This window comes from Trichoderma gamsii, assembly GCF_001481775.2.
Source record: "Trichoderma gamsii strain T6085 chromosome Unknown Scaffold_2.2, whole genome shotgun sequence".
NCBI classification, from domain to species: Eukaryota; Fungi; Ascomycota; class Sordariomycetes; order Hypocreales; family Hypocreaceae; genus Trichoderma; species Trichoderma gamsii.
In genome coordinates, this window is record NW_020171339.1 from 120,555 (window position 1) to 147,999 (window position 27,445).

The following is a 27,445-nucleotide window of genomic DNA, read 5'->3' on the forward strand; positions in this document are numbered from 1 at the left end:
CGTCTGACAAGCTTGAAACACTCAAACCTTTTCTTCGATTTATCATTATCATTATCATCATCCTCAAACGACAACAATAAACAGAATCAGAAAATCCTAGCCAAGTCTTGTATGACTGCAAAGAATGAAAGAGAAAAGGAAGGAACTGAACAATTAAACGAAAAGGGAGAAAATGGCAAAGAAGAGTAACCAAGAATGCGAAAAAATGATGATAATCCAACAAGCAGCTGTCGTGAAATCAAAACCCAAAGGCTTTTTACCCCTTTTAGCGGAAGCAATCCTATAATAAAACCCAAATGTGCCCAAACGCCCAAACCCTCATCTCTCCCCAACCATGTTTTATATATCCTGAGAATGGGCGAGCAAAGCTTACTGCTTGCTTGCTTTATGTTTGTTTGTTGGTTTGATTCAAATGGTTAGATTATGCCGGAAGAGTGCCATCCACAGCGGTGTTAAAGACCCAATCCAGCGCATCCTCCGTTCCTGTAGCACCAGTGAATGCAGAGGCCATCAGCGTCTCGTCGTTGGCGGTAATGCCTTCAGGAGGAAACTGCAGCCACTGGTCTACATCAAAGTCCGTGCCAGCCACCGCGTTCCAATCGAATTGGTCGTGGCCCTGCATAAAGTCCACGTCCAGGATGCTGTCCATTTCTATGTGGATTTCATCCGAGCCGCCGCTAACACTCGGAGTCAAGTGGGAAGTGTCAAATTCAGTATGTGGAGGAGAGTTGACCACCTCGGTCCCCTGAGCAGTAGGAGGAGGCCCCATTGGCTTCTGCACTGGCTTGGGCTTCTGATTGAAAAGTGTCTCGGAAGCCGTCATATACGGCGCATTTTCAGGTGGCGGCGTGTGTGTGCCAAACTCTGGTGGGACTTCCTTCATCATTGCCAAAGTCGACGGTTCGACCGTAGCATTGATATCAATAGCTGCCTTCCTGAGAGCGGCATCCAGGAACCCGGTGGCATAGTCTGCAGCAGCATAAATCTCGCGCAGCTTCTCCATGACACGCATGCACTGGCGGAAGCCTCTTGTTGCTCGCCCGCGAGCCTCTGGCATTGGATTCTTCATCTCCAAGAGATGGATAATCATGGCCGGGAGTATCACTGTCACACCTGTGGTAGGTAGATATCTCTCCAGGCGGAGGTGGTGCAGCTCCGTAGCCATGCTCGTAATGTGTGTCGCCGCATCCTTCACCTTGAGGCGTGACATCTCCTGCACCTGCCGAGATACAGTCGGTGCTTGCGTGGGGGACGATGGTAGGAACTGAGGACGATGCAGAGCAGAAATGGTAGTGTGGTATACCATGTGGAGCAGCGTTCGTTGAACCGCAATAGTCGGCCTGCCGTTCTTGGTGTCTGCAGGAACCAGCATGCGATACTGACAGCATTCGGGGAGGTTCGCCACCCATTCCTTGAGCTCTGCATCGACAATCTTGACGTTGTCCAGGTTGTCCAGCTTCTTATTGGGGAACAGCATCATGGTGCTGTTTGTGGTGTTCTCAGGCTTCATATTGTCTCGAATAAGAACAGAGTACTGCGCCTTTAGCATGTGGCTAATGCAAATGCAGAGCTTCGCCTTGGCAATGCACATGGTGGCAAGCTCCCGCTGCATCTCTATATCGCGCATTAGCGTGCATTCCGGAGGAACGACGGTGATTCTGTCCGGCAAGACGGTCAGCTCAAAGTCGCTCTCCAAAAGCATCGGCACATCGAAATCCTCATCCTTGATTCTCGTCGGGCGTCTCATGCCCAGAGCAATGAGACGATCGCGCATGAAACATGACCACCATATGCGCTTCCAGAGCTTCTGGGTCGACACGGCCATGGTGGTAACATCTGGATTGCGATGAAGCCCAATGGTGTGAGCCAGGGATATCGCCACCCCCATCCAATGCCAGGTATCTTTCTGGTCGTCGGGTGTCTCATACCAATACGTCATCAGCAAAAGCCCTTGGACAAGGACCAGGCGGTCTGATTCGTAGTCGAAATCGTAGAGGAGCTATTGACATGTGAATACGGGTCTCTATTTTTAGTTCCATCATCTGCACGCACAGAGCGTGTGCACTGCACGTGCAGATGTAGCAAAGTGGCTTACCCTCGTTTTTAAGAAAAAGCCCTTTCTGGCAGCCTTACGGGTGGCATAACCCGCTTCGCGCAAGTGTCTCATGTCGACGAAAGCCGTCGCAGAGAACATGACGGCATGGTAGAGAAACAGGCTGATCTGACCTTCTGAACCATCGTAGCGGTTGATGGTGCTGAGAAAGGGCACAAGGTCCATCAGAGGCATGTAGGGATGGACAAACTCAATGTAAGCCCGCAGGAGCGCATTCTGCAGCGAGAGGCAAGGGATGCTTAGCGCACCCTTTGCATGCAGGTAGCGAACATCTTCTGGTGAGATTTTGCTAGGCAACGGCCGCACGAACGGAGGCAGCTGGGCACTCGCCTCTGCATCGCCAAGGAGGCTGATGGACTGTGAGGTGCGAACGGAAGTGGCCGAGTTCGCCCAGGGAGATCGGCTGGCATCTGATAGTTGACCCTTACTGAGCAAAATTGGCTCGTTGCGATACGCAGAGCGTTGATCTAACGGGCCGTGGTCCTGCGGTCAGCATGGGTTTCATCCGAAAAAGCATGGTGATGTTCAGTTTAGCTTCGTTGCACATGTCAATCGCTTGATTGTTTGCATGTGAAAGAGCATGTCCGTCATTATACTATGTGACAACACCAAGTATACCTTGTCCCGTGACGATTCCTGAATGGGCACGCCAAAGGCTCTAGCAGAGCCGGGTGGGTCAGGGGAAGGGATGCTGAGTGCGGAGAAATTGGAGAGAACCCCAAAAAAAAATTGAAACAATAAAGAGTATGGCTTACAGATCATGTGAGGCACATGGCCTTCGATGCCGGTATTGGGAAGCAGACCGCTCGAAGGGTCCAGGCTTGCGGGTGAGAGAGAGGAGCCACCGCTGGTTCGTCGCAAATCTGCGCTGTTGATGGCAATCGGGTTAGTCGGGGGTGCTTTGCTGCGCAGCTGAGCCTCGGCTGATTGGCCCTGCCCCACGATGCTAGGCGTAACGAGATTCTTTCTAGAAGAGATTTCGCGTCAGTGGATGCGTTTCGTTGGTTGGGGTAATGATGGCAAATCATGATCCAACTCCGGGTCCCTTGTCGGCTCTCCTCCGGACACGCCTCACCGCCGTCCAAGCTTTCTCACGTGCGAAGCGTCGGTGCCGAAATTCGCTGAGAATCACATAGCCTAGGACAGCTGCGGAGAAGCTCGGTGGCCGTCTGTGAAAGGGAAGGGATAGTTGTGTGTATGTGTATAGGATGTAAATACACAGGGCTGAATGGATTGCATTGGAGCAGATGGGAAAACTCACTTTCTCCGGCGGCTCTCCTGAACAATGCACTAAAAGAAGAAAAACAAAACGTTAGCCATACTCTGGGTGTGATAAGATGCTGAATCTCCCGTAAAGAGACAAAACATTTGTGCCATAGACTGCGTACCTCGACATTGTCCCAGCGGCAGTTTCCGCAAGGAGCCCCCTCAACCACATCGCATCGGACTTTGCGCGCGCGGCACGATACACAGGCCCGGGCGGCACGTCGCTTTGTAACCTTGTGTGGAGGCTCAGAGCCGTCGTCGGCAGAGGCTCGTTTCTTCGATTTGTCGTTGGGCCGCCCATTGGTAGAGGAAGCATGATCGGCCGGTTCTGGTGAGGGTGAAATTGACGGCGAGGTTGCATTTACCGCAGAATCATCCAGGGCTCCTTGTGACGACATTGTGGCGGCCAGTGACGTTGACGAAGAGTGAAAATAACGGATGGATAAAAAAAAAGGAGGTTCTAAAAAGAGAGGGCCTCTATGTATGTATCCCCAGGTCGTGTATGTGGATGTCGCAGTGTACTTGACAGCACGCGCCTGAGAAAAATAGCCCCTTTGTGACTTGTAAACTTTGTATGAGCTCAGAGCCTCTTGGGATGAGCCGCAGAGCGCATGTGTCTCGAGCGAGCTGATAACCAGAGAGCAATGAAGCTAGAATAGCTCAAAACATGTATTCTAGAAGAGCCAGGTATGGTAGTGGCGAGCAGAGGTCCGTATCAGGTGCTGGACTGGTGACGTCGCACGCAGGCTGGAAGGAGAGCTGAATTCCACACTGGTCACGGCAGCTTGCTGATGTATAGATCGTCAGCAGAAAAGTCTGTGGAACTAGACAAGTCCACGGCTGTGCCGGCTGTGATGTCGAAGAGGTCGAGGAACCGAGACGAGATGGACCATGGAACAAGCAGGAGGAGGAGGAGGAGCCACAGCAAGCTTGGAAGCGTGGGGTAGAAGAGGATCGTGGAAGAGAAAGAAAGAAAAGAATCAGTCGAATTGTTTGAAGAATCCGGGGGTGGATTATCGGAAACGGGGCCAGAGCCAAGAGGGGCGTGTGGGTTCCCACGGTCCGGGCTATTCTCTACGACCTGGCCCTGTCAGTCCTGACAACTCTTGACTCTTTGTGCGCACGCCGGGGCCGAAAGCGCTTGGTGGCTGTGGCTGCTTCGTTTCCCCATTACCAATCTCCAGCCATGCCTACAGCTGCTGCTAGATGGAACTAGGCGTGTATCCTCCATGCGTGATCGGTGATGGCGGTACGGATCCAGTCCAGAGCGTCGAAGCTTGTGCGTCCGTCTAGCGCTGTCTAACAAATGGCTATTCTAGGGCCAGACACCGTTCTCGGGACCAAGGGCGAGGAATGAATGGCCAGCCACGGTGAAGGACAAAAGCAGTGGAGCGCCGGGTGTGAATAACGACGGTGGATGTCGTCGAGGCCGGGGCGACGCCACGGGACTCGGGCTGACAAGCTGGGCTTGGAGGGATGGCAGACGCCATGCAAGCCGTGGAAGGCTCTGGCTTGGTTGGCCGGTCTGGTTGGCTGTGCTGATGTGAACCTGAAATGCCGGATCGGTTGGACTTCAGGTTTGTGACGGATCCGTCTGTTCCGCCCATGTGATGTCCGTATTGAAGGGAGGAAGCGAGTTGGGCACGCGAGACGGGCGGCGATGCTTTTTTGCAAAGAAGTCGCTGGAAACGTCAAGCGGATCGAGTTGGATGGATCACCTCAGATTGTGCTTCGTATATACCTGGTTGTTGCTGCCAGCACGGCGTGCGCAGAACGTGCTACTGAGTTCTAAAACGTATCAAATGGCTGGCTGTGGCTAGGGCCATGGCTGCAGCCTCTGGTCTAGCCCTTTCACGAGATAGTCTGGTGTCTATTGCTGTACCTAGTAGCAGTATCGCCTGGTGAACTTGGATCAAGCTACCTGATGAAACTGCATTGAAAATTTGCCATGATGTAGGATGACGCTCTGCAGCTGCGGGAAGTACCACCCCGGACCGCTGAAAGAAGCCAATGTCTCTCTTCCGTACCGGCAGGGTAACCGTCTCACTGCATGCCGCCCAGATATGTACGCCCAGGTACCAGCTGGTACTGCCGTGTACTGCCGAGCCCTGCCTGTCATCATCCTCTTCCTCTTTCATCATCCTCTTACCTCATCGCTACATTCAAACCAAGGTGGCACTATGTACCTGGGAACTCTTACGACGGACAGCAAACCCCGAATCACTCGCAAGTATTAATCACTTACCAATTTCCTTTGCAACGAGCCCGACTGGTCGTTTCTCCTGTAGCGCAAGCAGCAGCCAGACCCGTTGTTGAAGTGGGGCAGCAAGTACGAAGATGGTGAAAAAGTGGTGATGTTGTTTTAGTACGCCATGGCTACAAGAGCTAGTGCCGTCGTAGCGCCTATTGCATGTGTACGGTGTCCGCTCCATGGGCACTGGGGCATAACAACTTCGGGAAGCCCGTTGGATGCAAAACCACAGCTTCACCACCGGGCCATGTGTGTTTATCGGTTGTATGTTCGCTATTGAGTGTTGTCTCATTGGTTAGATGCCTGCCTGCACATTATAACCTTTCTTTTAGAATTGCCTCAAGAACACATGATTCATGCTAAAAGAGGCAGCTCATCACGATGCTTTATCCCTTGCATGTATTGTCGACACATTCCTCTACAGTACAACCCTGTACCTTGATGGAGTTCCTGCGCCCAGACGGTGGTAGCTGCGATCGCGCTTGACCCCTGCTCCTGCTATGTTGGATTGTCTTAGGTAATGCTGTCGAAGTTGTCTCTGTTTGGGGGAATGAAAATTTTTGCGCTCCTTCCTCTCGCAACTTTGATATACAAGTCACAAGTATCTGGTAAGTGCGGGAAAAAGAAGCAGGTTCGCATTTTACTCCCTATTCATCTCGCGCCCTGTAGATTGTGTGGAGACACCAATTATCTCTCCTAAGCCACTTTGGCTGGTAATTCAGGATCAACATCGACGGCGACTACTCTGCATGAACGGCCTTGATGCGACACACAAGCAACACTCATCTCATCATCCAATTGGCCACTATGCGCGCGTTCTTATGCTTGGGTATATACTACTAAGCACCTTTTTGCGTCTCAGGGCCCCATTGAAAACACAGACGAAATAATACGGCAATACAGGGTAGGTCTGCTGCTCTATTGGTCAGCCTTACACTCCTCTTCTTACATCTCTTACTATTGACTAGCGTTTACGCTCGGCATTGTTCGACGCAGTTGGATGCTCTCAGAAAAGATGCCATTGCACAACAAAGGCCAGTCTATTTTTAAGCTTTCATCAATCATGATCCCAGCTGTTACTATGCCCCAAGCCGTAGTAGCATCTGCTCCGTTCCAAAGGTCATGACTCTTCGCGAGAGTGAAAAAGCTGGGTCTCCTGCATGCTTCCCAAAGCAAACGATGCCCCGCTAGCCCGAGCAATGTTAGCGGACAGCGGGAATAAAGCAAGTGTACTGTGCAAAGTGAAACGGGGTGCCAATTCTGCCACACACAGGGCTGTCACCTTCGGCAGTTCTATATACGGACGAGGACTCAAACGAGGTAGAAGGATGCGCATGCAATAGACATGTGCAGACCAACAGACGTTTCGCTCTGTAAATACCTCCCCACGTCATGCTCATTAGGGGGGAACTCATCGCAGCCCCAGTGAGCTTGCTGCAAATATCTCTCTCTCTCTCCCTTTCAAAAAGCCGACATTGTTCTTTTCCCGCCTCTCTTCCTCTCCTGGCAAGCCCCAGCCAAGCCCCAAATAGCGCAAGATGGGATTTGCCGATCGCTAATGTTGCGTTTCTGATCTAATTCCTGTGTGCCCTCCTGACCGTTCTTTGGCTGCCGCTAAAGACTCCCTGCTGGGTCGCTGCAGGCCAACGAGCACATCGGCGATGTGTGGGTTCCACGGGAGAAACCGCGGAGTGGATCCCCCGTTACCTCGGGAGGCCGTCCGGCATTTCCTGCCCCTTCCCCTCCATCTGCCAACAGCGCATCTCAGTGGCCGCCTCCGTGAGATGGACGGGAGTTGCCACGCCGGTAGATGAACTGTAGACGGCCTTTTTCCCTTGGACGAGTGACCAGTACAATGGAATGACGATGCGATCGGCGCGGTGGATATAGCACGCTTTTGCCCTGTGGAAGCGTCTGCGTGAGTCCGGTAGGTGGATGCGGCACTCCGGATCCCGGCGAGCCAAATGGGCAGAAAAGTAGTATAGTTCGCGATGCCCCGGAAAATGAAATTTCCACTGCGCAGTAGCCTGTCCTCTAGTCCGTATGAGTCCATGGAAACCGCAATTAGTGCCCATGGGAAAATACAGCTAGATGCTACCATTAAGGGAAAATAGAGCTCGTAGTTCAAAGTCTTAGACGCCATGCACTGCTCCTCCGTTCGGTCGCCGCGACAGCATCTCGGCCCTCCGAGCTCCCTCGGTGGCGTTAACCGCTTTCCGAGCTTAAAAGCTTCTTATCTGAAGCTCACTACTGTGACAAGATCTGTCGACGATCTATCTGATAACCCCTCTTTTTTTCTCTTGAACAGATGGTCTTTTTTTGATCGTTATTTTTACTTCTTCCGTCTAATGCACTGTTACTCCTCTTTTTAACATCCCTCCTTTACCACAACTGTCCTTTCGACCGATGACTGGGAAAAGCAGAAAATGTCCGATGGAACATGCAATCTGGAAAGCTGGCCAAGGAGCTAACGAAGTTCTCGCCCATCGACCATGAAACCAATACCTGAGAAGGGAAAATAACTTCTGCTATTACACTCAGAACGCCAAGCTCATTTCATCACACAAAACACAATTAGGCGAAAAAAAAGAGGTTGAAGATGAACAAAAATAAGGTATTGGAAAAAAAAAAAAAAGCTATCAAACAAGAAAAGGCTGAAATATCCTGAAATAGAAGCCTTCTAAATCAGTGTCAAGCGGCACGAGATATAGCTGTACCCTGAACGCCGTCCCTCTTTTTCTGTGTATGCAGTCTTTCCCTCATCTCATCACCGGATTACGTCGTGGCAAGCGTCACCTTTCCCTCTGCTCTGATATTAATTCCTCCCACACCCCTCCATCTGATTAGCCCCTTGCGCTGCGGTTGAATTTATAACCGACCTTTGGCGTCTGGGAAGGAGGTAGGGTCATATACGCGCTGCTTGATGTAGTTTGTCAAAGCAACATCACCCCACTCTTCCCACTCGACCCAGAGCGACTCTGGTAGCTCAGATACGCCATCACGACGAGCAGCCTTCATCACCTCACGGGCGACAATGACGCTGGCATCGCGGACTCGTTCAATCTTGGGGTAGATCAGACCCATGTGGACCTCCTCAGCATTGAGGGATCCAGCAAGCGCTGCGGCAGATGTGTACACCATATCATCGGTGACGCGAGTTGCCTTGGCGAGGATGGCACCCAGACCCAAGCCAGGGAAGACGTATACATTGTTTCCCTGGTTGGGGTGGTAGGTGATTTCTCCCGCATCGCCGCCTACCTTGAGGGTGAAGGAATTGAAAGGAGAACCGGAAGCGAAAACGACTGAACCGTCGGTCCACTGCACGGCTTGCTCAAAAGTACACTCAGCCTTGGTCAGAGGGTTGCTGAGAGGGAACAGAATGGGTCGACGTCCGAAACCACCAGCGTCTACGGAAGCCTTGAGAGCTCGGACAATAGACTCGGTGAAGATGCCATGAGTGGCTGCAAGACCAACAAGAGCGCTGGGCTTGACATACTCGATGACCTCCTCCAGGGTGCGGAACTGGTGACCACTGTTGTCAACACGAGCAAAGTACTTCTTGTGCTCGGCAAGCTTGTCACCGCGATCCATAGTCACTAGACCCTTGGTGTCGACCAGGTAGAACTTATCACGGGCCTCAGCCTCGGTCAAGCCTCTACGGGTGTAGTACTCAACAAGCTGCTTAGCGACACCCACACCGGCCGAACCAGCACCCATGAAAACGAGACGCTGCTCTTCCAGAGGAACACTCGACAGGTTAACGGCGTTGATATATCTGCCTGGCGTTAGCGAATTAATGACGACAAACGGAACGAGCTAGATCCGAGTTCATCAACTTACCCAGCAAGGACAACGGCACCAGTGCCTTGGATATCGTCATTGAAAGCCCTGTGGGTATTTCTGTATCGGTCCAGGTAGTTGAAAGCCTTTTCACTGTCGAAATCTTCAAACTGAACTACCATGTTGGGGTACACTTCTTTGACGGCCTCCATGAACTCGTCCATGAAGTCTTGTTGATCCTTGTAAGACACTCTCTTCTGGCGCAGACCCAGGTAGAAAGGATCTTTCAAGTTCGTCTCGTTGTTTGTGCCGCTGTCCAGAACGATGGGCAGAGTCTTGGCAGGGTGAATGCCCGCGGCCGCCGTGTACAGAGCTAGTTTACCGATCTGCAGCATTGTCACAATTAGCTTTTGGAGCTACACGAGCCAGAGGGGAGGTGTTTCTGAAATGCGACTTACCGAAATACCAACACCATTGATACCGAGATCACCAAGACCCAGGATTCGAGATCCATCAGTGACGACGCAAATATCAGGGTTAGGGCAGGGCCAATTACGGAGCATTGCTCGGATTGACTTTCGCTGCTTGATGGAGATGTATAATGCTTCGGGTCGGGTGTATAGAGAAGAGTATTGCAGGCAGACATCGCCAATGGTGGGGGTATAGACCAGGGGCATCAGCTCGCGGACATTGTCCATGAGCAGGCGGTAGAAGAGGTCAACATTCTGAGCCTTGATGCTCGACAGATATAGATACTTGTCGATGCCGGTTTGGCGGGTGTTGATCATCTTCATGGCCCGGGCACATTGCGTCTCGAGGCTCTCCATGGCGTGGGGTAGGAGACCGGTCAGGTTCTTGTGAACTCGCTGTTCGGGAGTGAATGAGAGACCTTTCATGGTGAAGACGGTAAGTTAGCCAAACGATTGCAGTGAAATTTCGATTGTAAAGAGAGTTGTATCGTTGAGATCGTTCAAACAAGAAATTTATCGTAGAAATAGCTTCAAACAATACAAATCATGGTTTACCGAGGCAAAGGCAAAAGTAAAAAGGATAAATATAGCAGCAGCAATGTAGATCGATATGGGGAAATAGCGTTTACATACCTTTGTTCCACAATGGCTCTCGAAGAACCTGATAGGCGGATGCGTCGGACTCCTTGAGATACTCGGTTTCGTGGTCCTGCTTAACCTCGGTATAGTGGTCCTGGGCGTAGCCCCGGTATTGGTCGAGGGATGCGGCTTTCATAGCCTCCTCAATAGCGGAAACGTCGACTGAAGACATTGGGTTGAAATCGGTCAGCCTGCGACTAGAAATGGACATGCGCTTATTAGACACTGCAGTGCGAGAGGAACGGCCCGACGTTACGGACGGAGTGGGCGAAGCTGATCTCGGGGTGTACACGTCTGAGCTGTCGGCACTCCGGGAACTCGACGCCATTGATGGGTGACGTAGAGCTGGGCTTGTGTTCAGCGAAGAGGCTGAGGAAACGCAAGAGTGAGAGTTGCTGCTTAGCAAAGGGGAAGAAGAAGAAGAGTTAGCTGGGTTTAGGATCGAAGCAGTCGAGGTCGTTGTCAGTGAGGACGGCGATGGTGGTTTAATACTAGCAGCGGCAGCCCTAGACTTCAGACCCCTGTAGAAGATGGGGTTGCGATTTTTCATTAATAACCCCAGCCTTCCACAGGATCCGCCCCGAAGAGAGGACGGCAAGACCATCGGTTGGCGACCCAACACAAGATGAGCGCGGAGCTAATAAGGGGGGTGAAGGGGATTGTGAAGCTGAACGGGACGATTCGGGTCTGTTTCAGAGCGCAGCGGAGGCGAATGATTGCATTGGGCATCACACGACCGAAACGACAAACCCAACAATGGAGGGGTGGCAAGGGACTGGCTTGCAACAGGGGAATAGGGGTCCTGTTGCAAATGACAAACGAAAAGAAAGAAAAATGAAAGAAAGGTAGGGAAACAGAACCAAAGATTGGCGGAACGAGAAAAAAGTGAAACGTGTGGGCGAATGGTGCAGTAATACCTAGTAAAAGCCAAGATGACTCGGAGGTGTACCGGTACCTGGCGCAAGCGGGCCGGGATAGAGCTGAGCTGCAAACGGTTGGGAAATTTTGAGAGGATTGTAAAGGAAGGGCGACAAAGATTAGGTAAAAAGAAAGGATCAAGGGATGCAGCAATTTCAATCTGAGAAGACAAGATAAAGAACAGAGTTTCACTCCGTACTTACCGACGAGGCTTGTCTGTTGGGGCAGGCTAAGAAAGTCTACCTGGTCTTTGCGTCTCGTGAAGTATAACAACGATAAGTGACTTGTATTTAACACGGTCGATGGGATGGATAGGCACGGTAGATGGAATGCAGAATTGACAGATAGATTGCGAGCACAGACAGAGACGGGCAGAGGATCTCGGGCGAGTATTATATCGTTAAATCGCTAGAGTCGGCTGGCGTTGTTGGATCATTGTGAGGCGATTCCGGCCTCTTTCCGGTCAGTAGGCGTTGCTGGGCTTGCTGGCGCAACGCACAAGATTCGCTTCCATGTGGTGTGCTGCAAAATACGGGCGCGCTATCGCATCAATCGGTTCTCGATGCCCAACATGGCCCGTCCATCAACTCGCCATCCGTCTTCCTCCGGTCGAGAATCGCCAGAATCGCCGGCAGGGTGCCCGTGGCAGGGGCTGCGCCCAGGTGGATTGCGCGCGGTAGCTCTGGTTGCATCTGGTTCCCCAAGCTGCAGCAGCCGGCGCCAGGACTCCGGGATCCGCAGGGGGGTGGTGGGGACACGAAGACTAGCCTGGCGCTGTGGTTTTTTTTTCCTGTGGTGGTTTGCTCAGGTGCTTTGAGTTGGCGATAGGGGATAATGGACTGATGCGCTGGGTGAAGTTGGATGAATTGCGTATTGAGCAGACGAGCAGGAGAAGCAGGAGTTGCGATAATAGGGGCTGCAGATAAGGAGTCGCATGAGATCCTGAAGAAGTCACGGCACCTGGGCGTTCCTGCTGCGCTTAGACACCCTTTTGCGGCTGCACCTTCCTGCTCTCTCACATCAATCACTACCTGCCTTGGCATAGCGGCCCAGGGCTGGCGAATCAGCTTCGTTGCCGTAAGGGTCTCCACCCTCTTCTTCTCTAGACATTCTTTTTTCTCTTCTCGAGACGAACAAATCAGCACGCAAAACGACAAACTCAGGACGCCGCCCGGGCAGAGTCCCGGATCCGGGCCGGTTTGCTGCTGAGAAATGCGAAATGCAAAATGAAGAGAACGAGCGCCTGCTGAGTCGATCATGGGTGCCTAGGGCTTATTGCTGCTGGTACACGAGACTCTGTCGTGTGCGTTCTACTTACAGGCCCAACCAAGGCTCATTGTCCTGGGTACCTCTATCAAGCTGATCAATGGATTGTCAAGCAATCAAGGTTGTCACATGCAGGGAGCGTTTGCCTGCAAAGACAAAATAAACGCCTTTGTCAGGTTCACGACGTGTCCAGTATTCGGCCCCCCCGGTGGTGCTCGCGCAAAACTCCTGCTCCTTCGTGTCAAAAACACCTACAGCCAGCACCTCTGCTGCCACAGCTGATGCTCCTGACTCTGCCAGTTGACACACTTGAAGCATCACATCCGCTCCGATCTCACCCGAAAGCCTCCGTCTATAGAGCCAGGGCCCCCCCTGCACGCCACGCTATGGGCCTTACCGGAGCCCCGTTATGGACCCTGGAATCGGCACCGGCGCGCCCCATCAATTATTTACTTCAATTTCGCGGCACCTTAGTGCCACATCTGAACTTTTTTCCCCCAATGCTTCAAGACTACGGATTGTTTGTTCGAATGCGTATAGATGGCTTGCAGTAAAACAGGTAAGAGAAACCCGCCAATGTTGGGCATCGTGCCATGCAGCATTCGCATCACCTAATTGTTGTTTCAAGCTGCAGCGTAGCACGGGTAGCCCGCGGACGCGATAATCCATATCATGACTCCTATGTCCAATCGAACCTATTCCATCTTCCGGATTTTTCAGCTGTTTTTTTCTTGTATGTGGTTCCCGTTGATACGGAGCCGCCGATATGAAAACTGGCACCTTCTATGGAGAATTGCTTTATAAATTACAGCCCTCCTATTAGGCACTCCTTATGCCGTATTGAATGAAACCCTCTTCATATTTACTTTGTTATATTGCCCCGCCACTGCTTCCGTTTCTTTTTCTTCTTTCTCGTCTTCGCCCCTCTCTGGATAATTAAATCTCCATTACAAAGTTTGCATGGCAACTATGGCCGTGGACTACCAACGGGTATCAAATTTGCATATGCTCGCATGTGCTTTGTCTACAAGTATATCCGCCATCCATCTCCGCCTAGTGGGCTATTCCGCGGGGGGGATGGGATATTCACCATACACGTATCACTTCCTACCAATGAGACGCTCCTCTCACTCACACCATTTTGCTAGCACGTTACAAGTACCGGTACGCTCATGTGCAAACCAAGGTGACTCAATTGCGTCTCTTCCCTTTGGCCATTGCAGCCCCGATATACGGCACTCAAAACAAACTCCAGCGAAGCTATCTAGCTAATGCCGTTCAGCCTCGCGCCTGTTAGCTTCAACTAGCAAACCACTACCGGAATACTTCGGCTTGTCTGCAAATGGTCCCCCACAATCTACTAACAATAGCGCTGCAGCTAACGAACCAACAAACAAGCTCAGATCCATCTCGTCTTGCTTGGAGGTTTGCTCAAAACACGTACACGCTCAACAAATTCCGGCATCGGATAAGCTTTCCTCCTGTACCTGTCATCTTTCCTTACTAGGGTCTAGATTCTAGCTGCAGCTCCGCCAAGATCCGTCCATCCTGGAGAAGAACGGCCTTTCCCCTCAAAATCACAAGACAGGGCTATCCAGCACACCATTCTCGGCTCGGCAAGCAAGCTATAAGGATCTATCCCCAAATCACTCCGGCCCGAACAAGCTTCTTTGAGCCACGAAACCCCGCAAACCACATGCTCGCCGCCATCTTCAGATCTATTCTATCTAGTAGTATTACCCACCGGGCTTGTCGAGCCTCAGGCAGGTTCACGTCAGTCGAGCTCAGATCGGCCGATGGAGAGCCAACCATTCCCTGCTGGGCAGTTCCGCTTACGACATTCGACTTTCAGCTTGTCGTTATCATTGCAAACCGTTGAACCTTTGTCTATCCCTATTCCCTCGCCTAGATTGCTCTAAACATGTGAGATCTTCGCTTACACGTAGGGGGTTGTCTTCATATCCCGAGCTCGGGATGGAGACAACATCTGCCGACACAAAAAAAAAGAGTTGATGTATTGGCTATGGCTTGATGCCACTAAATTTTAAAGCCTAGACTTCTCTCCTAGTAATCTTACATATGGTGTGTTGGTAGGTATAGTAGTAATTCGTTGAATCGTTAGCCACCCTCTCTCTGCCCATTTCTAAAGATTTCTTATACCAAAGAATAGCATGTAAAAACAAAGGAAGAGCTTGTCAGTCACGTAAACTTGTTTCCCCAATTACAATTCATCCCAGTTGCCTCATTTTAGTGAATTTCCCTTGACTTCTTTCCCTATTTCTCCCGAGTCTTTGCATTCCCGAGGTCGCTTTCATCCACATCAGCTGTTTCCTCCCGATTTTGCATCCCCCGAGATCGCTTTCATAATCATCGTCTGCTACCCTACTGGCGCTGGTACTGTAGTTCATTTCGTATCGTCCTTGCTTGGTTGTGACATTCGCTGATTCGCCTTATCGATTTTCGCCAACGACTTGTCATCCTGAAGACTCCACCACCTCTTCAGCCCCTGTACATACTCAACCTCTTCATTTGTGATTTCTACTGGCGGACCCTTGATCTGCGGTAGCATCTCCGTGTTGTCTTTTTCGTAGACTGCCCATGCCGAGGCATCTCCGGCCCGGACGCCGAATCCCCTGCCTTGCACTGACACCACCTGGACGCGACGCAGCAGCACGATGTCACCGGCCTGGACAGCAGGTAGAGTAAACTTATGTGGCCGGAAGATGTGCGCAATGACGACTGTCGTTGGTGCTGCTGAAGGGTCGGTCAGGTTAAACTCGAGCATGTAGTCTCGGGGCCCAGACTTCGGTCGGTGTGGTTCGCGCGGAGTGGCAGTGACAACGGCTAATATATCGGCCGTTTTATTTAACGAGGCACGCAGGAATTTGAGTGGTAAATAGTCCGGCAGGGTTGTTCTTAGGCTCTTAGTCAGTTGGAGCTTCAGAGACGTGATGCTCACATCCTCAGCCACGGAGCTAGCAGCAGAAGATGGCCTGCCAGCGGTCGGTTTGCGGGGCGATCTCAGATTGTGTCCTGTGGCCGTTGACTCTGGGGTAACATCCCGACGAGGAGTTGCTGACGCGTCATGAGCTGCGTCTTGCGGAGTCTCTCCTTCAAGATGCTGTTGAGAACTCTTGCTGGAATCGGCTGTCAACTGCGAGCTCGGATCCGGCTGATCAGACTTGTGACGACTAGCACGCAGCGATTCTGTTGGGCTGTTTAGCTGTTGAGGACTGCGCTCTGGTGGCTCTGAAAGAGCTTGTGCTAGTAGGATGCTGGCATCAGCCGGGCCCTTAACGCCGCGTCTTGCGCGCAGCGATGTCGGCGCACCGGCTTCCTTTGGCGATTTAGACTCCTGGAAGGATGACTTGGCAAGTGCCGCATTACCCTCTGAATGCTCGGCCTTACTCCGTGGTGATGACCGCGACGAGCGCGGTGATCGCTGCGGGAGCGATTCTTCATCTCCAATTAGACATTGGCTCGCCTTATTGGGAGAGCCCCTGGCAAACGAAGCGTGTGGATCAGTTAGGAAGCTATCGGAACTACCACTGGAGACTCTTTTGGCACGGCAGTGGCTTCGAAGAGATTGCACCGTTATTAGCATCTCAGGCTCTGCCCTGCGAGAGCCACGTTCATGTGTGCTCTGTTCTGTATGATGAGCATGGTGGTGATGAGCATGATTGCATTCATGGATTTCTTCAACTGCCTCAAGGGGCTGCGAGAGAGCTGTTGAATCATGTGCCTTCTGCGGAGTGGAATAAAGCTGGGATTCGGCCATGAGTTGCTGCTCGATAGCAGTGTCGTCATCGTCATCGTCGCCGTCGCCTCCATCCTCTCTTGCATCCTCATACTCGTCTTCTCCCACATCTTCCTCCACATATTCTGACGTGTCTTCCTCCACGTCTTCCTCCGTGTCTTCCTCCACGCCTTCCTCCGTGTCTTCCTCCACGCCTTCCTCCGTGTCTTCTTCCAAGCCTTCTTCCACATCGTGGTAAACAGGTTCCTCCGCGTCTTCGTCCACCGCCTGAGCTGATTCATCTACATCCAGTGGCACCTCTTCTGTTACGACAGTATCGGCTACATCATGGTAAACCTCGTGGTCGTCTTGTTGAGCTTCCAGTGGAATTGATAACTGTTTTGTGGCCGCTTGCTCATCTAGAGCTGGTACAGCCGCAGATGTCAGCGAAGACAGTGCAGTCCGAGTAGCCGGGGGTGGTGATGATGCAATGACTTCAAGCTCTCCTGTGGTAATTGGTGAAATTTCTCCAGTGCCTTGGTCGACCTGGCCGATCTCCTTCTCCGAACCATTTTCGACAATCTCAGCTTCTTCTCCCAGTAAATTTAGCACATCATCTTGCATCTCCATGTCCGGTCCAGCAACAGCATCGTCCTCTGTTTTCGATTCTAGGCTGATTGGCTGGATCTCCAAGCCAGCAGCAGGCTCAGCATCCTCCATAAGCTGGTCATCGTTGGTAGTGGACCGCAGGATCGAAATCTCTTGCTCTTCGGCCATGTCGGCTGGTATATCTGAATTGTGCACAGATGGCTTAGCAGCTGGTTCTGCAGAATCTATGAATTTAGATGAGGCAGCTTCTGGCCGTTCATGTTCTTGTTCAACCTCTTGTTCGTGCTCCTGCTCCTGCTCTCCCTCTTGTTGCTGCTGAGCTATCGGCGCCTCCTCAGTCTCTCCTAGAACAGCCGGTGTTTCGATAGTAATAGGTTCTGGTGATTGTGATTTAGAGATACCGTGCATCTCCTTATCAGCAGCAATCTCTTCTTTGTTGTTGGCATTGGCGTTAACGGATTCAGGCTGTGGTGAGGTCTTGTCTGCGAGCGGGGAGCTGACGATAGGCGCCGTATTCTGGGCTTCGACTATAGTTTCCGCTATATTGACATATTGGCGCTTGTCGGATTTAGGTGACAGTATTAAGTTTGGATGGTCCATTTCAAACTGGCTGGTTTCACTCCTGTCCAGTTCGTCATGTTGAAGCAGAGCGAGTTCGTTATTGCCATCCAGCTGGCTCACCATGCTGGATCTCTTGGATGACTGGCTGACTACTGGTTTGATCTTGGTGGCCTCTCCAATATCGGACACGTCGTCGATTTCATCCATATTTTCATCCGCGCTTTCATCCGCGTCCACGCCCTCCTCCACATAATCATCCGTATCTCTCTCTTCATCTTCATCCTCAACTTCAACTTCATCCTCATCCTCATATCCATCTTGGTCTTCATCTTCATCTTCATCCTCATCCATATCTTCGTCTTCTCGTTCACTTGGCTGCTCATTAGCCTCATATTTCTCGGGCTGCGTAGGCTCTTCGCTCTGCTCCCTTTTGGCCTGTACAGCAGTAGTGGGCTTGTTACTATCGTCATCTTCAGAATCAGACAAAAGGCTGATAACGACTGGCTCTTTAGGAGCAGCCGGGGCCGGTCTCGGGATTGGAATAAATGGCCTTGGAATATGAAGTGCTGGCTGTGCGGCTTCATTATGAATTCGAGACTCTGATTCATATTCATATTCAGATCCCGATTCGTAGTCCGCGTCAGATCCTGACTCCTCAAGTTCGGATTCTGTGATATCGTCCTCCTCGATAATTTCGTCTTCGCCAGACCTCTGTTCAACATACTGTTCGTCATCATATGATTCCTCAGGGTTCCTGTTTTGCCTATTCCAGCCGTAGTAACCGCGCTGATTATCTTCCTCTTCCTCTTGTGATTCATCTGTGCTGGAATTCTCTTGCGGGGGGCTTGACCTTCCTTCTCTGCCAAACGTAGCGGTCACTGTAGCAGTCTCGGTATCATCTTCACGGCGTTCAAGATAGCTGTGATTAGGCTTTGGAACACCGCTTTGCGTAAAGGACGACGACAGCATGGTGTGTGCCTCATTTACTTGAGCATATCCCTGCATTCCCACGCTGGGAAATCCTGCAGATGCCAACGTATGCGTTTCATCAGAAGGGCTAGCTCTTAATGTGTGAGATGACCGAGCAAAGCTTCCCTGAGGGAAATTATGCACATCATGAGTGGGCATCGTAGGGTACGCTGCCGCCAATGTATCGGCTACCCAAGCTAGCCCATCGTGTGTCTGGGGGCTGTGAGCTTCGTGTTCTTGCAGTGGAGGCGGTTGCATCTCAGCCGCCATCATATCGTACGAATGCTGGTGGTTATGAACATCTGCTTCTTGCGACTGTAGACTTGGGTCTATACTCATGGACAGATCAAATGCACTATGCGGCGCATGAATTTCCGGTTGTCGGATAGGTTCTGACTCGTGTACTTGAGCAAGTACATTGTGAGCTGTTGCGTATTCAAATGAGAGCGGTGATGGTTGTTGGAGCACGTGGCCCATGTCTTGATGTTTCCATGGATTGGTTGGCGTAGGTTGTAGTAATATTCCCGTTGATTTGGATTCGGCAATGATTTGGACACCGCTGACTGGGCTGGAGCTCATCTCTCTAGTTTGGCATCCGTGATCTACCATTACTGGCTGTGGTTGGGCAACCGGTAACTGATCGCTCTTTTCGGTTTCTTTGGCTCCTTCACCATCTTCTGCCATAACAGTTTCCGTATTCGCGAGCGTGGTTTCATCCTGTTCTTCATTTTCGGTAGGCTGCTCTTCCACCTCGGGTGACGGTGACCGGCTGGCATATCTCCAGGAAGTCGGATTCATGTTGAATAGAGACCTTCTTTTCTTCTTCTTCTTGGCGCTTCTTGGAGGCTCTTCTTCGTCAAAGATATCAAAACCACCTTCAAAAAGCGAGCCATACGACACTCTTGCTCTCTTGATGAATGCCGGAGAGGTATATTCCCCAGGCCCTAGCGTCTCATAGGCATATCTCTTTGATGGGACGACGGAAAGCGGCGTTCGTGGCACGGGGTTCGCGAAATGAGTCTGCTCGATTTCGATCGAAGGCGAAGGACTCATCGTCTGGGGCTGCTCTATCGACTCCTCATCTCCTTCATTACCGCCCACATCGACGCTGATTGTGTCCACATCGTGGCTCTCGGCCCTGCGGATCATTAGCAGCAGGCGATTTGTAAACTTCATCTGCCACTCCAGTGTGCCCGGCCGCCTCATCCACGCCTGGTTCTCCTCCCACCGCACCCCGTCCAAGCTTAGCCGCACCTCATCGCCTCCTCCCAAATGTGCGTCTGCAAGAGCTTTGGCCGCGGCACCTTGGAATTCGACTCGGAGCTGGCCCTTGTCGCGTCGATGCAGGGGATCGCGTTCGGCGAGGATGAAGGCGATTGACTTGGTCACAGCACTGTACGGCCATGTCACGGTGATGACGCCTTCGATCACGAGAGCTTCTGCGTCGAGTATGGCAGGGCTGAGCTTGGCGATGGGCGTCGCTTCGGTGCTGCGCAGCACGTCGAGTTGGGCATCGTCCTTTGCCATGGCGGCTTCACTGGTGGCGCGCGCCGATCATCTAGTGGAGGGGCGGCTCTGGCGATGCTTATAGCAGGGTGGTTCAAGGTGGTTCATGATAGGGAATCGAAGAGGAAGGAGAGAAGAGGAAAAGAGGGTTCAGAAAAAGAAAAGAAAGGAAAGAAGCAGCCTCTGGCGTAGGCGGTTCTCCTGCTTTCCCCTGTCGCTGATGCGTTGTACCTATCACGTAGGTGCGGTGCGTGAATGAACTTGGATTGGAGTGAGATGCAGCTCACTTTTTTTTTCTCGCCTCGCTGCGCTGTCCTGCTTGGGCTGCAGCTCGCCCAATCTCGCAGCGACACAAATCCAAGGTTGCAGGGGTGAGCTACAGGCCTAAGACTGCTAGAAAGAAGACTGGAGAGCTGGCCAAGAGGGGCAGGCGGTGTGTGCTGCCGACTAGGCACCTGATGCACCTGGCGTTGATACATCCAGCCGCGGTCCAGCGCCAAAACAGGCCATACGGATACCTACAAAGTTACTTCAAAGCACTTAGTGAGCCCCAAGTGGCTGACATCATCCGACGCCGGCATGTTCTCATGCGACTATTTGACAGATCCGATCTCCAGGTGCCCGCCTAGCCGATATTATAAATCCCGTAGAGTGATTGCATCGTCTCATCTTCCTGCTATAAACTGGCGATGCCGCCAAGCAGACGCTCGCTCGCTTGTTTGGGCACCATTGGCCCGGTTCCCTCAATACGATTTTGTCTAAAACACTTTACCCTCTGTATTGGGCACTAGAGATATCTATATCTACTATATTTATTACATGCATATCGCAACTACTGATTCCTGCGCCGTCCAAGGAGAAACGACCAATAGCATGGGCGGCATCTGGTCAAGCCCTGCTGTTGGCACCGCAGCCAGCAGCTCAGCCGTGCCAGCAAAGCATCAGCAGCAACAGCGGCAGCCCTTCCACGTCAAGAAAGTCGCCATCATCGGCGCAGGGCCGGCTGGCCTGGCTGCTGCCAGATACCTCACAGCCCAAGGCGCCGTCGACTCCATCACCATCTTCGAGCAGCAGGATGAGGTCGGCGGCGTCTGGCACTACAGCGGCCTTGCGCCAAAGGAGGTGCCCGTGCCGCAGCAGGATCCGTTCTGGGGCCCGGAGCCCTCCATCTGGCCTGAAGGAGCACCGGCGCCCATCTTCCCTTCGCCCATGTACGAGAGGCTTCATGCGAATATTCCCGGATCCCTGATGCAGTTTCACGATACGGCGTTTCCGGCGGATGAGTGGCTGTTTCCCAAGAGAGAGGCGATCCAAGCATATCTTGTTCGATATGCTGAGGACCTGAGGCATCTTATCAAATTCCGCCATCAGGTGACACAGGTCAACTTGGAATCTCAGGATGGCAGAGATCAGTGGCATTTGGAAGCATCATCCACGGTGAACGATGACCAAGTCATTCGGGAGACTTATGATGCCGTAGTCGTCGCCAATGGCCACTACTCAGTGCCCTTCATACCCTCCATCAAGAACTTACAAGAGTTCAACAAAGCCCATCCCTCCATCATCAGCCACTCAAAGCAGTATAGAAAGAACGAGCACTTTAGAGGGAAGAAGGTTGTGGTCGTCGGAAATGGGCCGTCTGGTCTTGACTTAGCTCTTCAAATCAACGAAGTGGCCGATAGAACGCTCATGTCCGTGCGGCATCCCACCTCACCCGACAAAATCTCTCACATCGGGTGTGAAGAAGTCCCCGAAATAGTCGAATTTCTGCCAGATCAGCGAGGCGTTCTTTTCAAAGATGGAAGTAAAGAGACAGATATAGATTACATTGTGTTCTGCACTGGATTCTTGTTTGGCTACCCTTTCCTCAACAACCTCGGCCGCAAGATTATAACCACCGGGCGGGGCATTCATGGGCTCTATCACCACACGTTCCTTATCGAGCATCCGACATTGGTTTTCCCGGCTCTGAATATGAAATCTGTTCCATGGCCCCTGGCAGAAGCACAGGCAGCGGCATTCTCAGCGGTATGGGCTAATGATCTGGCTTTACCCTCTGACGACGAGATGAACAAATGGAGCAAAGAGCTGGAAGAGACTCGAGGAGAAGCACTGCATACATACCCAGAATTAGGAGACGATGGAAAGCACATCAATGAGTTTTATGACTGGGTAAATAAGGCGAAACATGTCGGCAAGCAACCTCCGCACTGGGAAGGCGAACAGTTTTGGCAGAGGAAACTAGCCCCGCAGGCCAAGACCAAATTTGAAGAGGATGGATGTCGAGCCAAGACACTGGCTGATCTTGGTTACCAGTATGAGCCTGGCAAGGAACAATGAATAACAGATGGGTGATTCTAATGGGGGGTGGAAAGAGAACATGATTTAAGGAGAGCGGCTCTTAGATATACTATTGAGAAGATAAAATCATAGACTGCAGAGCACCTATGTACATAGCACATAGATTGGAATGATCTAAATTCTCTTCCTACTACTGAAAATCTGTGAAACTACTGAAAACTTGTGACAGGTCGCTTACTACTTTACACAGCATGCACTGTTGAACAATGATACGTACTCGGGGAAGAAGAAGATATTGGTTCAAGTCATCAAAAAAGATGACCTGTTCGTAAAATCACATTGTTTAGACACACGCTGTTAATAAAGTCAAATCTCTTTTCGTCTTTTTTTCATTCAAAGAGTTCAACCTTTCCAGAAGCCATTACGCCTCGTTATGAAACCATGATATATCCCTCCTCCAAAAACCCATTGTTCGTAACTTGCTGCACACCCAGAAAGTTAAAGTATTTACTCCTGCTTCTTCTGAGACTCCTGGGAGAAGACCTTGGCGTAGGGGTTCAGGCGCAGGAGGACCTGCTTGTTGCGCAGGGGGTTCTTCTTCTGGACGGCGGATCGTCGGGTAACAGCATCGCCCTTGGGGCCGTTGAGGGAGCTCTGGATTTCGCTGCTGTTGATCAGACGAGTAAGGTCGGCCTGGGAGACGACGTTGGAAGGCAGGAGGAAGTCCCGCTTGTGGGCAGAAGGAGTGGTGGTAGAGCCGTAGATCTCATCGAGAGCCTTGAAAGCGGCAGAGGTCCAGACGATGAATCGGCCGAGGTGACCACCAGGGGCGAGCTGGAGGAGGTTGAGGGCAGAGACGGGGGAGGTCTCAACACCGGGGATGTTGCGGAAGCCCTTGACGAGCTCCTTGCCATCGACCTCGGGGTTGTAGACAACCAGAGGACCACGGCGCTGGCGGTGGCGGCGGCCACGGAGCTTACCCTTACCGGCACGGAGCTTCTTGGAGTCCTTGACCTTCTCGAGGTCAGCACCGGCGCCGACGGCCTTGAGGAGGGCGAGGGCAGCGGCAGTGCGGGCAACGGAGCTGCCCTCAACGAGAGCAGAGTCGACAACCAGGGGAACCTCGGGGATGGTCATGATCTGGTGGCCACGAGCGAGCAGAAGAGGGGCGGCGGCGGAGGCAGCCAGGGCAGAGCAGGTGGCATATCGCTTCTGGCCCTGGTTGACCTTGACGTGCCACTTGCGCCAGACCTTGGTAGGGGCGAACATGCGACCAGATCGGCACATGTTACCGAAGGCGGCCTGACCAGCACGGTGAGTACCGGAACCAGAGACACGAGGGATACGGGCAACGGCGCGACCTGAACAATTCCAATACAGTCAGCACAGTTCTAAACAGAGTTCTTCGGCGGGCGCGTTGAGGCTCTTCGCGATGGCTGGACGAAAAAAAGGAAAATTTTTATAGTCCCGCCTTGTCTCGATTTGCATCTCAAATTCTTGCCTCCCCATGATTTTCAAGACACTCACCAGTTCCCCAAGACTCAGCAGAGGTCTGGTGACCGGCCTTCTCGCTGACAGCATAAGGCTGGCGCTTGTTCTTGGCCATGCCAGTGTGAACCTGCTTCACGATATCCGGTCGGATAGGGCTGGCGAAGACGGCGGGAATGGTGTGGGTAGCTCCAGAGGGAGCACCATCCTTGCCGATGATAGTGACGGTAGGTCGTGAAGCCATTGCGATGGTAGGACTAGGACCTGATGGCGGATTGAAGAGTTAGCAACTTTCAAGAGGCGAAAAGGCTGTGTTCAGAGCCGAAGATAGGGTGCAGCATACCGTGGTCGTCGGGCTGGTCGAATTTGGCGATGAGAGGTGGAAAGTTTGCTGGCTGCTGGACCCGCGATAAATTTCACTGAATTTTCCTTGCAATTTTTGGTGGGCGGACCCTAGTTTAGTGGGGTACGTACCTTAGCGAGTAGAAACGGGGCTCACGTGAGTGCCCTTTTGGCATTTGTGACAGGGTTATGAGGTCCATTTCCTCTTTAGGAGACGGCTTAGTAAGAGAAATGTTACGTTCGAAGGAATTCGTCTTATAGGGCACTTCAGAAGCTTCAAGTCAGAGCTCATAGTATTTTAGGGGTAATTCATGTATCTATTGTCATCATGTCATATTGCTAGTTTCATTTATCATGTCCATGTATGCCATCTTAATGATATGAGCTTCGCTATGCTTATTTCCAACGCAATAAACTGACCCTATAAAAGATGTTTCTAGTTTTCTACCACTTTATTCCCATCTCTTCCACTCTCTGCTAAGTTTATCAATCTGTTCGTCCGTCCATGCGGTGTTGCGTCCATCTCTTACTAGGCTGAGAAACTTGCTGTGTACGTCCTTCTCAATCTTCAACCTCTCTCGAGCCTTTTCCTCTAGGTACTGCGGATCATTGTTCCTGCAAGCTCTCTTGAAAACATCTCTCATCCTAGCCGAATAGAGCTGGCACGTTGCAATGGGCAGCTTGGTCGGCTTCAAATAGAAATTCTGAGCAATCACATTGTCTTCTGCGCGCTGAGGCCGAACGACGTCTTCATAGCATTCCCCGCAGACCGTAAAATCCGGTAGATACTCCATCACGTACCAGTATCCTTCGCTCACGCGGCGGTCCTCGCGACACTCATTCAGAGTGCTCAATCGCGTAAGCATCATGGAAAGGTCGCCGACGTCTACCTTCCGGTTAGTCACATAGCTCTTGTCCGATGTGGTTTCAAAAGCATCGAAGAACAGCACGAATTGTTTCCGCTGAGGCGTATATTGTAGAGAGCAACTGTTTCTCGATGGCTCATTCCGGGGATCGAGCGGAATGAAGACCCCTGTAAGATTCGGGAATAGAGTCTCCACCGTCTTCGCACACTGATAGCATACTGCAAATTCGGGCACCGGCCGCCTTGTATACGGGTCCTTTACGGTGTACCAAACCCGCGTTACTTTGCGTTCGACGGGGCACGGATAGTCGCGAGAATCGAACATGACCCTCGCAAGATGATGAAATAGCTGCAGGTCGGGCACCTTATGTTTCAGCGTGAGCAGCCAAGCTATCTGATACCAAGGCGATGAACCAAAATCGCACGCAATTGCGTTGCCTGTTGGCCGTAGGACTGGATGGAAGTGAGTTCGGTACTGGGTGTCTGCAAACACATGGCCATAACAATCAGGGCAGATATTGAACTCTGTCCTGGGGAGCGTAAGCCAATCCATCTTCCCGGCTACAGGTTCTTTGCGCTTGCATTCTGGGATGTTTGGAAAATCTGACTGCTCATCATGACCTCTAGTCTCAGAGTAGCGCCGGTAAAATCCAACTGTTTGGTCAGGACGCACTGCGGATTTATTTGGATCAAATGGAGGTGGCTGCCACGCTTTCGTTGTCACAGATGGCTCTTTATATGTTGGAGACTTGATGATTTTCTCGTCTGGTGCCACGTGATCATCGTCAATCCGAGGAATTGGTGGCATCAGAACAGGCGATGCAGTATCTGCCCGTGATTGCCGCGCAGCTTCAATTCCTGCTGACTCCTCTGGCCAAGCAACAATCGCATCGTCATCATCTGGATATGGAAGGTTAATTACTGGGGGCGTTCGGTCGCCTTGGAGCTTCTTCTCTTGATTGAGCGGGAAAGTAGTTGACATGCGGCGATTAGGCACCCAATCCTCTGGCAACCCTAATGAGTTCGCCGACGAAATTGGCATCGTTGGAACTCTAGAAGGAGAGCGAGAATTTCGGCCACTAGTGCCACCTCTGCGTGATGATGCAACAGATGCATGGTCGTCGTCATCAATGATAACCGGGCTTCCTCTTCTATAAGAGCTGCTGAAGGTTTCGTTCCGCGGAGAATTTTGATCCTTGAATTTGGATGGCGATGGAGCTCTCAAGGTTTCGTTTACGGATGGCTTATGTGAAGCATAAGTATCTCTCAGGAGGTCATCTCGAAGGGGTCGATTGCTGTCTGGAGGACGAGATCCGTTGACTCGATCGTGTGACATAGGCCTTGACAAGGGCTCAAAACTTGAGTTCGGTCGTCCCTCCATCGTCGCTGTTGCGCTTCGTTTATGATACCTGTCTTCGTCTCTTCTGCTCTCGCTTGCTTCGCCCAGGCTAGCGCTACTATGGGTAGGCGGTTTGCCATATCCATTGTAGGTCTTGTCCCGGCCAATCGATCCATGTTTTGTCACTTGCGGCGAAAGATATTCCTCCCCATATTTGCGAGAGGTCTGCGTGAACTCCGGGCGGGGGGCATTAACGGCAGATTTGCTTCGATGATGGCTTGGTGTCCGGTTCTCGTTCACGTCTGTCTCCAGCCGAGGCAGGTCTTGTCTGCTTCCCCGCCTCTCTAGCTGAGGAATAGAGGCGCTAAGACGATTGGATTTCACGTTCTCGGCTTCGTTAATCTTTCTTCTATTTTGTGCTTCTGGTGAAGAAGACGTAGATATCGGCGCCTTCTTCTTCTGCCGAAATTTATCTTTATCTTTGGAAGCCTTGTCCTCAGCCTCGCTTCCGGGTACGCTTGACGGAGTCGCGCCTGGTACTATAACAAAGCGACGCTCAGTCTCGCTTTCGGGTGCGCTTGACGGAGTTGCGCCTGGCACTATCACAAAGCGACGCTCTGGATTGTATTCAAAAACTTCTTCCATGACTGGCATTTGGTCAACTTCCCCCCTTGCCTGCGGCTCTTCATCGGCCACAGGCTTGAGGCAGCTACCAAATTCCTTTGCAAGGGAATCAACCTCATCTTCGACAGTGGGTGGGGGTGGGTTTGAGCTGCGGCGATATGGAATGTCGTCGTAATATCGCGGTGCGAGGCGAGATATAGGCGGCTCTGGTGGCGTGGATAAGCGCACAGGACGCAGCGGGGAATCGACAGACGCTCTAAGGTTCAACGTGGTCAGCTATTGTGTTCTCAATCAGAGGCCCAGGCAGCTATCCATAGGTCTTGGGACGTACGAATGCCCATGCTTGGCTCTTGACGTGGTGAAATACCCCGTCTGGAGCATGTTTTCTATGGGATTGCTCAT

At 51.8% G+C, this 27,445-nt stretch overlaps 6 protein-coding genes across 6 annotated transcripts; 1 reads left to right on the forward strand and 5 right to left on the reverse strand.

Annotated features, from left to right (window-relative positions):
* Positions 1–421: 421 nt before the first annotated feature.
* On the reverse strand, positions 422–3,777 carry TGAM01_v200590 (cutinase transcription factor 1 beta; the record flags this gene model as incomplete). Its single annotated transcript, XM_018808200.1, has 5 exons — positions 422–1,999; positions 2,096–2,580; positions 2,869–3,080; positions 3,375–3,403; positions 3,502–3,777. The coding sequence occupies 5 exons, from the start codon at positions 3,775–3,777 to the stop codon at positions 422–424; spliced, it is 2,580 nt and encodes an 859-aa protein (XP_018658600.1).
* A 4,721-nt stretch (positions 3,778–8,498) lies between these two features.
* TGAM01_v200591 (malate dehydrogenase (oxaloacetate-decarboxylating)(NADP+)) lies at positions 8,499–10,691 on the reverse strand (the record flags this gene model as incomplete). Its single annotated transcript, XM_018808201.2, has 4 exons — positions 8,499–9,405; positions 9,471–9,796; positions 9,869–10,299; positions 10,514–10,691. The coding sequence occupies 4 exons, from the start codon at positions 10,689–10,691 to the stop codon at positions 8,499–8,501; spliced, it is 1,842 nt and encodes a 613-aa protein (XP_018658601.2).
* Positions 10,692–15,107: 4,416 nt separating this feature from the next.
* On the reverse strand, positions 15,108–20,105 carry TGAM01_v200592 (hypothetical protein; the record flags this gene model as incomplete). Its single annotated transcript, XM_018808202.1, has 1 exon — positions 15,108–20,105. The coding sequence occupies one exon, from the start codon at positions 20,103–20,105 to the stop codon at positions 15,108–15,110; it is 4,998 nt and encodes a 1,665-aa protein (XP_018658602.1).
* An 852-nt stretch (positions 20,106–20,957) lies between these two features.
* On the forward strand, positions 20,958–22,424 carry TGAM01_v200594 (hypothetical protein; the record flags this gene model as incomplete). The annotated part of the gene is made up of 2 exons (XM_024548584.1): positions 20,958–21,888; positions 22,213–22,424. The coding sequence occupies 2 exons, from the start codon at positions 20,958–20,960 to the stop codon at positions 22,422–22,424; spliced, it is 1,143 nt and encodes a 380-aa protein (XP_024406595.1).
* Positions 22,425–22,892: 468 nt separating this feature from the next.
* TGAM01_v200593 (60S ribosomal protein L4-A) lies at positions 22,893–24,117 on the reverse strand (the record flags this gene model as incomplete). Its single annotated transcript, XM_018808204.1, has 2 exons — positions 22,893–23,746; positions 23,913–24,117. 2 exons carry the CDS (start codon positions 24,115–24,117, stop codon positions 22,893–22,895), a joined length of 1,059 nt encoding a protein of 352 aa, XP_018658604.1.
* A 550-nt stretch (positions 24,118–24,667) lies between these two features.
* On the reverse strand, positions 24,668–27,445 carry TGAM01_v200595 (hypothetical protein; the record flags this gene model as incomplete). Its single annotated transcript, XM_018808205.1, has 2 exons — positions 24,668–27,299; positions 27,375–27,445. 2 exons carry the CDS (start codon positions 27,443–27,445, stop codon positions 24,668–24,670), a joined length of 2,703 nt encoding a protein of 900 aa, XP_018658605.1.